This window comes from Lycium barbarum, chromosome 9 (assembly GCF_019175385.1).
Source record: "Lycium barbarum isolate Lr01 chromosome 9, ASM1917538v2, whole genome shotgun sequence".
Lineage (NCBI taxonomy): Eukaryota > Viridiplantae > Streptophyta > Magnoliopsida > Solanales > Solanaceae > Lycium > Lycium barbarum.
Genome location: NC_083345.1, coordinates 25936067 through 25948337, shown reverse-complemented (window position 1 = coordinate 25948337; position 12271 = coordinate 25936067). Strand labels below are relative to the sequence as shown.

Below are 12271 nucleotides of genomic sequence, written 5' to 3'. Positions count from 1 at the left end.
AGGAGTTCAGAGTTCTCGCCGTCACCGATGTGGTATAATCTCTTCACCCCTCCCCCCTCACGACTAGTTCCGGACATTCTTTTTATTCGGGGTTCCATTATTCGGTCTCGAGCGTGCACATTCATGGACTGGGGTCATTTTTACCCCCATCGGTCTGGGACCCGTCAATTGGTCCAGGGACATTCTACCCTCCTCTTTTTCTGGGGCCCACATCGGATTGGCTTGGGCCTGACTCTAATATCATGTCAAATTAGATCCTATGTCTAACTCATTTAAGCTTATGTGACTCAAACTCCTTGCACAAGACTTGACTTAAACTTTTTTTTTTGTTTGTTAATTTTTAGTGAACATAAATTTATTATTATAAAAATAGTATGAAATGTTTAAGGCCACAAATTTGGATGTAGCATTTAGAATAGAGAGAAATTGAAAAGGACAACAAACAGTAATGCTTATATGAACAATGCGTCCATAAGATGATGTTTTCAAGCACTAGAACGTCATTCATTTAACAGAGATTAATTCGAAAAGCTAATTAATAAATAATAATACCAATGTCACAATTAAACAGATTTGACAAAAGAATAAAAGAAAATAAGGTCTTTGTCGATTAATTTCACGTTTCAACAAGATTGAGGTACATTGATATACACTATAATAAAAGAGGTTTTTAGTAGCAATATATTTTCCTTTTAACGGCAATAGCTATTGCCTCTAAAACATTTACCAGCACTCGATTAAATGTCATTGCATCTAGGGTCGCTGAAGCCTTTAGTGATATTTATGTTGAGTGCTGGTAAAGACCCATTTTATTGCCGCTAAAAGTTATTGCTAAAAGTAATTACTCTTAACGGCATTTATTTAGCAGCAATTACTATTGCCAGTAAAGCTGCCTTAGAAATGTGATATCAAACATATTTTGCGGCTTTTGTTATTGTCGACAAAAATGTAATAATTGTCACTAAAGGAGACCTATTTTAGTAGCAATTATTATGGCGGCTAAATTTGCCCATGAATTTGCCTTAATCGACATATTGAACCAATCACTCTTTTATTGCATCAAAAATAAAAATCAGAAGAGAAATCAATTTGAAGGTAGTAATAGAAGAATTACCAAACTCAAAACGTCATTTACTTAAAACAAGAACAATCAAACTCAATAAGTCCACTTTCTTATCTTCTACCGATACCAAAAAGTATGAATTATCAAAACAGAAAGAATTCGTCCAACAATGGATCGAGTAACTATGGCAGGTTCCTGGATCACGACCATTTGCAATATGTGCCATTTCTTGAACAAGCCCACAGTTTGAAAAGATATCCCCTGTACACATATTTAACAACAGATGGTCAGATGACATGGAAATTGACATAACAGTTGCACATCTTACTAACCAGGAACTAAATGACTAAAATCTGAAACACAAAGACACAATAGAAAAGCACCAACCTTGGCAAAATGTCTCAGAACATGGTTCTGTTGTGTAAATCCCTATGCATTGGCTAAAAAAGCAAAACATGATGGATTCAAGTTCCATTGTCCTATTCCTCTCTTTTTTTTTTTTCTCTTTTTTTTTTGGAAAATGGTAAATTTGTATTCTTTAGCATTATGGAGATGTTGGGGACCTTCAAAAGACACAAAGAGAAAGAAATACTTACAGAGATCCTAATAATTCTACCAGTTGTTCTGTTTCCTCTAAATCTTTTTCTTTACACCAAAAATAAAAACGATATATTCCACTTAACCTTCTGAATGGAATTGGACCTATCTTCAAAATTTATACTTTTCCTTTCTTTCCACAACGTCCACCATATGCAGTGTGTGATTATCCTCCACCATGCCTTCTGGCTCTTACTTCCCCCTCTTCTAATCCAACCTCTCTATTTTTCCTTTCTCAAATATGATAACAGAATCAATATATTAATCTACGAAATCATGCTAAATTTAGCATTTATGTAATGACACACTTGCCAAAAATCATCATTTTGAACTTTTGAATTACAATTGTTAGTCCAGATCACTTCTCATGCGAATTTTATCTCGAGCCACAGTACAAGTGAAGTCAAAATTCAAGTTATCCATTTCCTCATTGAAATATAAAGCAACTAAAAAAGGAAAGCAACAACCCTAGGAAAAAGAAACAACCCACCCACTAAGCAACACAGCTCCAGCTAAAAAGCTCAAATTATCTGGAAAATATAGCAACACAGCTCCAGCTAAAAAGCTCAAATTATATGGAAAATATATGACACTCTCAAGTGTTGGGTGTGCGAACAAAGTACCACATTGATAGCTGAAAAGAAAAAGGAGCTACTTATAAGGAGTTGGATACTCTTAATGATGTGAGGCCTTTTGGAGAAAACCGTGCGAGCTTGGCTCAAAGCAGACAATATCACATCATGTTAAGAATATCTTTGGGCCGTTTTAGCCCAACAACTGGTATCAGAGCAAATGGTTTGGCGGGACGAGTATGAAGATGACGGAGTATGGCGTGGGGCCCGGCTTAGTGACTTTGCCCATCTATGGGCCGGTTTACGACCTTTACCCGTAGCTTTGAAGATGCATTCCCAGCCTTTGGGCTTCGGAACAAAGTACCACATTGGTAGCTGAAAAGAAAAAGGAGCTACTTATAAGGAGTACTCTGACAATGTGGGTGGCACACAAACAGTGTTGAATCTTTGACCCGTGGTATGATAATGAGCCATGTGGAACTTAGTTCGAGAGGGAGATTGTTGAGTGTGTGAACAAAGTACCACATTGGTAGCTGGAAAAAAAAGGAGCTACTTATAAGGAGTTGGATACTCTTAATGATGTGAGGCCTTTTGGGGAAAACCATGCGGGCTTGACCCAAAGCAGACAACATCACATCATGTTAAGAGTATCTTTGAACCGTTTAGCCCAACATCGAGAACTGGAAAAAAAAGCCGCACAAATTTATCAAGTACACATGCCCAGAACAATATAAACCAGAAAGTTAGATTAGAAACCTGTGTATATCGATCATGAACTGTTGGAACTCCACAGAATATAGTCGGCTTTAATACTAGAAGATCCGCAATCAAGTATCTAATGTCCTGTTAGTCAGATGCAAATATCTGCTTGCATCAATTGGACTTTTAAGACATAGAAAGTTTACACTAAAGAAAGTTGTAAGTAATTTGCTGCACAAAATATATATGGATCCACGCCTTGCCAAAATCCTGAAGCACAGTTATATGTGCAATATGTCTCAATGCCTGTCAGGATTTTCAGATGATATGATATCTTAAGTTCAAGTAGTTCCATTAGTGTACCTAATTGTGCAAATATCAGTCTTCCGTTTCTGAGGAAGTTGATGATTCAAATTCTCTGCATGGATTGACATAACGCTTAAGTAAAGGGATGAATAACCAACTATCAGAATGCAGATCACTGAATATGACATCTGCGTTAATATGTTGCCTTCACCATTTGAACAAACTCTTCCCGTGAGAAGCAAAGCTTCCTGGTCCCTCAGCTTCACTTTTCTGTGTGCTGCAAAATGTTTCCAAAGCTGACGATAGCTTAAGAAAAGATATACAAGTTACTTTTATTGTACTTGCAAATACCAGCTTTATTTGGGAAGGTTAATAATTTCACGTACTTTTTAGGAAAGAATTGCACTTTGACAAACATGATAAAATCTGCAAAAGAATTTAATCGTTAGGTAACTTAAGCAATGTCACCTAAAGCTAAATGTCCCTAAAATTTGGATGATATATCTATCAGAAGTATTAATGCATTAAAATTCATTGAAAAATAATGAGCAGTTCAATGAAAATCCACATAGGAATTTCGGAACCATCAGTTTAGTCCTCATTGTCTACTATGTCCCCGCAGATATTTTAACCAAAGTCTTTAACATGTGCTCAACATTATTTTTTGCTAGACAAGTTGGGGGCGCCCCCACCTTCCAACTTGAGGGGGTGTTGAAGTTACGGTAATGTTTGGGCTGCTGAATCTTTTCTTTATAATGTAAATGGGCCAATATTCATTTTTTTGGGTTTTCGGATGTACAGCCCACTGTAACATAAGTAGATTTAATATTTCAGATTTTTGTAAGGCATTATTCTGGATAGTTCCGTAGACTCCGTTTAGTTAGAATGAAAGTGGGGTTTCGTTTCTCCGAAAATGCTCTCTTTATGTTATGAATTTAGCTCAATTTATTTTGCACTTGGCTAGTCTTTCAATCTTTATAGGTTACTATTACTGAAAATGAGAAGATTAATCCATGTTCAATCCAGGAACAACCCCTTAGATTTATAACAATTCATAAATTAGAATCAGAGGATTTTTAAGTTTCTAGATATTATACCTACTTTAATCCATATCAATAGAATTATTACAGATTCTTTAATATATTTTGAAAACAGATCTGTAGTTAAGGCCGGCTTGCATAACTGTCTTTCGGATAACTATTTGTCCTCTTAATTTCAACTAATATCAATATATACAGTTGCCCCCAATTCTCTCTTCAACTAGGTACGAACCCAATATAATGAAAGAATTCGAACATCAGCTCGTGATCTCTCTACTGTGATTGAAAATCCAAGTTATTTATTACAATTATCAAACTCCTAATTTAATTGTTCACTCGAGACCTATACAAACTTTCACTAGAGAAACATCGCGGTACAAATTGTTAAAGTAATAACCAGCTGCGAGATAATTAAATGCTTATAATTGACGAAAACTTATGTAAGAATTTAGTACTTGGGCTAATAGATTAAGGCTTCATACACAAACTTTAATGTCTGTTATTTTAATTTTTTTTATTGTTGCCAATCCGATGCTCTATTTAATTTTTACACATGGAACGATATGCCTCCTTAAATTATCATGAGAAGCTCAGTACATAAAAAGAGGGTTATCAATTAGGGGTTATATGTCTCTGTCAAAACATTTGGATCATCCTCTTAACTTATGAGTATAGAAATAAATGATCATGATAAAATACAACAGATATAGCAAAGCAAGTTGGACGTAAAATTAAGTAGTAGAAAAAAATTAAAGGAATTGGAAATAACATGCAACTAACAGATTAAGAAGGTCCATAAAGGGCCTAAACATTTCAAGCTTTTCGAAACAATCTAAAACTTGGGCCGTTTATTAGCCTGACAATGAACTTGTGAGCCAAGAAGCTCGTCGAGAAGATTATTGTCCAAATACTCAAATTCAACCTTCTCTCCATTTTCATGTCCCTCCAATCTCACATCCTCTTGTTGATGATGAGAACTAGTAGTTGAAGAAGAAGAAGAAGATGATGACACGTGCACGTTTCCCATCGAGGAAGTGTAGCTTGGTCCAGGACCTAGAGGTACATTAGTATGATTATTGGTATGATAATGTCCATCGTTAGGGAAGTTGAGGATGGCCTGATGGCCCCTCAGAGAAAAAGCGGTCCGATCATAAGCTCGGGCCGCCTCTTCAGCTGTTTCAAAAGTACCTAGCCAGAGACGTGTGCCATTTCTATTAGGATCACGTATCTCCGCTGCATATTTTCCCCATGGTCTTCGTCGTATGCCTCGATATTTGTTCTCTCTTCTTCCTCTATGATCTTCGTTGTCCATTACCTTGGCCACCTTCTATGTTTCTCGTTATATGGATTTAATTTGTAGGGGATAGCGTGCTAATTAAAGAGTGTGGAAGTTAAGGTATATGCATGGACATGACTATATATATATAGAAATGTCGTGGTCATATTTGACCATTGACCAAAAGTGGATTCTATGTTGACTTCTTCCACAAAGGGCTGGGGTTAGAGTCATGGGTGGCAACGAGAGGTGATGGTGGCTGTCATGAAATTGAATGACAGATTTGACTGGTCGTAAAGCGGGTTCATATTTGGGCCTTACCCGATAAACATTAAAGTTGAAGGAAAAATTGTATAAGAGAAATGGAAGACGGAATATAAGTAATTAAAAAAATTTGGTCATATATATGAAATTATCTAGAAAAAATAATATTCCATACACAATTTTTGGAGAAATAAATTTTTGCGAACCGTAATTTTTATTGTAGACTTTGTTACTATGATTTTCGCTCTTTATATAGCTCTAAATTCAATAACGTCGCATCATAATATTTTTCGTTTTCCATTGTTAGTTTGGACTTTCTTCTTGTTGACCTGTAGATTAGTCTAGTGGATGTTGCTTAAACGTCTCAACAAAAGAAGGATTAGTATTCAGTCATTCATTCACAAATCACAAGGTTCTCTGCCCTCACATAATAAATTGGATTGATTCGGGTTTTTTATTTATTAAATCAAATCAAATGTATTTATTTTTTATATCTATAAATCAAAGCAATAAATAATCGAATTTTTCATTCTCGATTTTTTTCAAGATTTTTTTTTATTTTTCTGAAATATGATGTATATGTCACACTATTTCATACAATTATACCTAGCTAATTCAGTTCATTGTAATCAATTACACAGAACTATCAACCACAATGCCAAACTACTATTAGAAATTGAGCTCTTTCTAATTTTATAAACAAGAAAAAACCTTTATTAAAAATGGATGGATTGTTATTATGGACAAGGGAATCATTAGAGATGTGTAATGGTTTCATTTATAATATAAGTTACTATTTAGGGATGGGGGGATATTTGGTCATGACCATTAATTTTCGTTATTATATAAAGGAGAAGTTCCAAGTTTCATCATTGTCAAGGTCCAATTTGGTAGTCCGCCCAGTGGGAGAAAAAATACCATTTTTTTGCGCGGATTGCCCTTCTTTTGGGGTGGTCTTTAAATTTTGCCCTTCAAATTTGTAGTCTTTAAATTTTGCCCCTCATATTTGTGGTCTTTAAGTTTTGCCCTTTGCTTGGAAAGGTGGGCGAATACATGAAGTTCTGGGTTCGAACCCCCGCTCAGACATAAAATAAAAAAATAATTTCGCAAGACAGGACTGGGGAGTGTATGCCGAATCTAGCATACAATCTTTAAGGAAAAACTAAAGTTATGCCGGATCCGGCATAACTAAAAGTCTGCCCATAAGGCAGAATTTTTTCTAAGACATAGTTTAGTTATGCCTTATGGGGCAGAATTTTAGTTAAGGCATAACAAAATTATGCCCCATAAGGCAAGAACTTTTCTTAAGGCATAGACTTTGCCTTATAAGGCAAAGTTTAAGTTATGCCTTAAGGAAAAGTTCCGCCTTATGGGCATACTTTTAGTTATGTCTTTGGGGCACACTTTTTAGTTAAGGCATAACTAAAAGTTTGCCTTGAAAAGTAAAAAAAAAAAAATATATATATATGCAAAGTCTGCCGGAGGGGGCAGACTTTTAGTTAAACACAACTAAAAGTCTGCCCCCTCCGGCAGACTTCTAGTTAAACACAACGAAAAGTCTGCCCTTTCCGGCAGACTTCTAGTTAAACACAACGAAAAGTCTGCCCCCTCCGGCAGACTTCTAGTTAAACACAACGAAAAGTCTGCCCTTTCCGGCAGACTTCTAGTTAAACACAACTAAAAGTCTGCCCCCTCCGGCAGACTTCTAGTTAAACACAACTAAAAGTCTGTCGGAGGGGGCATAGCAAAATTTAAACTTTGCCTTATAAGACAAACTTTTAGTTATGCCTTAAGGAAAACTTACGCCTTATGGGGCATACTTTTAGTTATGTTTTATGGGGCACACTTTTAGTTAAGGCATTACTAAAAGTTTACCTTGAATAGTTAAAATAAAAAATACGTATATATGCTTCAAGGCAAAGTCTGCCCCCTCCGGCAGACTTTTAGTTAAACATGACTAAAAGTCTGCCAGAGGGGGCATAGCGAAATTTAAACTCTGCTTTGCAAATTTTTAAAAAAAATTTGACTGAGCGGGGGTTCGAACCCGAAACCTATGGATTTTAGCCGAAGGGCAAAATTTAAAGACCACAAATATGAGGGGCAAAACTTAAATACCACCCAAAAAAAGGGCAATTCTGCGAATTGCCCAAAAGATACTAAATGACGGCCGAATGTTCTTTCAGAGATTGAAGCCAATTAGTGTTTGAACAAGAAATGTATTTCCCTGAAAGCAAATATCTACAGCTTCGAAGAAGCACCAAAATATACATGCTTTATTTGGATATTCTTCTTTAACCATACCCCAGACCCACCGCCCCAGAACTGCCCACCCCCACGTACTAACCCTCCCCCCACCCAGCCCCCCCCCCCCAACCACCACCCACCATCACTATAAAGCATCTCCACCATTTTACTAGCGAACATTAATGGAGAGATTTGTGTAAATTTAACAATACATTATCTTTAATAAAGAATGAGAGATTGTGCATGCATTTTAAGCAAAGTTGATGATCCATAAGACAACCGTGCACACCAAGATTTTTAACCCCACCAAACTTTAAATAGTAGAAATGTCCGCACTAAATATTGGAAAGTGGCAGTAACAGATGCTCCAAATATAGATCATCCCTCCGTTCTAATTTATGTACACCACTTGATTAGGCATAAAGTTTAAAAAAGAAAGAAAGATCTTTTAAATTTGTGGTCCAAAACAAGCCTTAGACATCTGTGCGGCTGTAAATTGTTGGAATTTATTTAGAAGTGATTCAAAATTAGAAAGCACCATTTTTGAAAGATAAAATATATTATGAAAAGGTGTTACCCATTCTTTAAAGGATACACCTATTCATTGTGAAAAAGTGTCATCCAATCTTAAAGGGTACATCCATTCATGAAGAGGTGTGATCACTTTCTATAAATACTATCCCATTGCTGCAGAAAATAATGAAATAGGAAATTCAGATCTTTAAGTACTTTATCCTTTCTTTCAGTTTGAGAGTCTTTTTTCTTCTTATTCCGAATTCCTACAAAAGCAGTTGAGAGATTAAAAGAGTTCTCCGGAACTTCTATTTGAGTGAACATTGGAAGATTCCTGAGTGGTTCATTGTATCTTGGGAGTAGAACGTCACTTTGCTATTTGCACGGTGGTAGCGATGAAATTCTACTCTGAAGACAGCGCCATCCATAGCGTGCCTTGAACCGGAATTTTCAATTTCAATTATGTTTATCTTTATTGTTATTACGATGTTTTATTTGTCTCTTATTTCTTCTTCTTAATGTGATCATCTCTAATATTTTTCCAATAATTTCAGAGTAGATTTTACCGTTTAGTTAAAAAGAGATGATTATTAAGAAGATTATTGAATTGTCTGCAAAAAGTGATTCATCTCCATTATCACTTTTGGCATAACTTGTCCAGAAAAAAGAAACATCGAATTATTTTTTATGGAGAAGTTTAGCCCCTGGACTGATGAGGGACATAGTTTAAAGATCATAATTAATCAAAATAGGTTACTGAAATTTCGTTTTCTGCATTTAAATGATGTTTCTTGAAAAAAGTTTTTCCAAGAGTGCTGATGGTTTACTGTTTGGATATTTGGATCCTTTTTAAAAATATTGACTTGTTGATTTTTTTTTTAAAAAAAGGAAATATTTGCGAATATTTGCGAGAATATACTAAGGTTGAGTGCTCATGATCCTTTTTTATTAACATTTATATAGAGGTATATTTTCTAACTATGAAGTTGTCATGTGGCTTGTGATACTCCCTCCGTTTCATTTTTTTTCTCAGCTTTATTGACTTGGCACTCCTTAAAGAAGTTATTTATTATGAGTTTGTTTAGCTAATTATTCTTGTTAATTATAATGAATTTTGGAAGAACTAAAATGAAAGGTTGACAATGAGGAATATCTTTGAAGAGTTTTTGGTATTAGATTGACAGAAAATAAGAAGGAAGTATACATCACTGAACATACTGACTTTCCTGGTATTGAAACAAGATGCTTGAGGGGGTCATATACTGGAGCAGTTGGAAAGCATAGGGGATTAAACGTTCTTTCGATCCTTCTTTTCTTTTGATTACCCATGCTTCTCTTTTGTTTATATCATTATTATATTCTCATAAAAGTTCCACCCAATTCATTGTGCCAGGATTATTTTTCTTCTTTGTGTGAATTTGATCCTGTAGGCAAAGCCAAGTGCCCGTTGAAAATTTTCACTCTTGGAGCCCGTTTGACTTGGCTGAATTTAACTTTTCGGTCTTGGAGCCTGTTTAATTAATAGATTATTCTAAAGTCTTCAAAAGGTGCGGCAAGATCATCACAGCAAGATTATATAAGGCAACAGGTATTTCTATTTTAATGCGGCAAATGTGGCCAGCAACAAATCAAGAAAAAAATTACTCCATAATCGGGTTCTACTTTCTTAACTCTACTAATTATTTATTTTATAAATTTCTACCCTTGTGTTTCTCATGAAATTTCTTTTCATACTGTTAGGGTAGATGATTCACTTATATGATGATCTTAAAATGCTTGTTAATTTTAGGAATAATATTTTTTCATATGCGTTCACTATGGTTCGTATTCTTGCATAAAGGTTATATGTGAAGTTTATTTTCAAGTTGTGAGATGATATAAAGTATTCTATTTATAAGAATCATATCAATACTTGAAAATTGTTTCTATCATTTTAAGATCATGCATGTAAATAAAGTAATATAAAGTAAATTACTTATAGTAGGAAAAAAAACATATTTTTTAATTGAAAATTGTTGTGACATGGACATTTGAGGTCATAAAAAAAATGATGATATTTTCGTGTAGACAGGATTTGGAGATTTATAACTTTACTAAATTTAAAGTCTTTATTGTGACTTGTGAAGAACATATACTGTGTCTTGAACACTTTAAGCAAAGTCCCATCATCGCTGCCGTACCGCATACGTGTTTATGAATGTAGCACGGAGTCACAAATACTGATGAATATTGATGGAATTCCTTGAAACACTAACCTTCGTAGTAAATTTATTAATCCTCTTATCAAACATTCAAGGATTATGATATTGATAGGCATTAATTAAATTTTGCACAATAAGAAATTATCGTTGTAGATTAATATGACAACCATTCAGTTAATTTTTTTAAAGGACGTGACTTTTGAGCAGAAATTATATTTCTATCTGTATTTCAAAACGGTGAGAACATAATGAATCTGTTTCATGCTTAATTATGCATGTGATAACGTCTAAATCCACTCCTCAAAGAGAAAGTGTATACGGTCGTATGCAATATAATTTACCCAACTATGAGTCGGGGTCGATCCCATAGGGAACAATATAATAGGCGATTTAAACAAATAAGGAATTATCACCAACTATGCTAAGCCAAACACTTTTTCAATATTTGATTTTTGGTTTAACAACTAACAAAGATAAAACTAACTAGAAAGCGGGTAAAATGATCAATGACCACAAGTATGGATACAAAGGGAATTACGCTCAAGTAACAATCCAATGTATTTCACGATTTTACAACTAAGAGTGAGTTTATGCTAATTAGATAATGGTCTTTAAAATCTCATCAGAAGTCTCTCGACCAAATCAATGAATTTCACTCTAAGTTTTCTCAAGCCTTAGAGTGGGATATTAAGCACAATGAATATAATCTCAAGTAACTTTTCTATTTCTAGTTCAAGTTATTAGATGAGATTTAATTACACAAATTCTTGTTAATTAATCTTTCGCAACCTCAATCTTCCTCTCTCGAGATCAAATCGAAGTAATGGGTGGGTCTTAGGGTTAGCTAATCCCTTAAGAAACATTAAAGAACAAGATTAATTAAAACAACAAAGACCCACTTCAATAGAAATAAAAATCATTCAATACATAAGCATAACAAGAGATTTCATCCAACTTTGCAAATGAATATTTTCATAAACAAGATTAAAGTGATGGAATAAAATTCTACACACTCAGATATACAATACGAAGCAAGGAATTGAAGAAAGGGTTAAGAAATTTATCATTAAAGTGCTCCAATCTTCTCCTCCAAAGGTGTGGTTGATGAACCCTAGCTTCCAACTCTTGTAAAAATGGCCAAAGATGAAAATATTTTCCTTCAAGTGTTGCTTTTATAGCTCCCCAATATTTCCACATCAAAATATGAACAAAACAGCCCCATATTTTCAGATTTGCAAATCTGCCACGTTTTTGCAGTTTTAGCCATTTTTCTCATTTTATTCACTTAGACCTCTTTTTGACTTGTTTTTCACTTGATTTCTTCATGATCACTTGTCAATCATATAAGCCTATAAAATTGAAGTAAACAACATTAAATGCACTATTTTCTCAATCAAAATATAACAACAATCTAAGATTTAAAAAGAAATAAGTTGGTAAAATAACAACTTATGAGCATGTGATCAAGTCATGTTGACTTTAAATAAGGAATTATG

The 12271-nt window shown here is 34.6% G+C and overlaps 1 protein-coding gene across 1 annotated transcript; it reads right to left on the bottom strand.

Annotated features, from left to right (window-relative positions):
* Positions 1-4867: 4867 nt before the first annotated feature.
* On the bottom strand, positions 4868-5653 carry LOC132610203 (ethylene-responsive transcription factor ERF098-like). The gene has a single exon (XM_060324489.1). The coding sequence runs from the start codon at positions 5587-5589 to the stop codon at positions 5110-5112; it is 480 nt and encodes a 159-aa protein (XP_060180472.1). The 5' UTR covers positions 5590-5653; the 3' UTR covers positions 4868-5109.
* Positions 5654-12271: the final 6618 nt, after the last annotated feature.

Excerpts from the sequence above, each read along its gene's own strand:
- LOC132610203 (XM_060324489.1), bottom strand. The coding sequence starts at position 5,589 with ATGGACAACGAAGATCATAGAGGAAGAAGAGAGAACAAATATCGAGGC.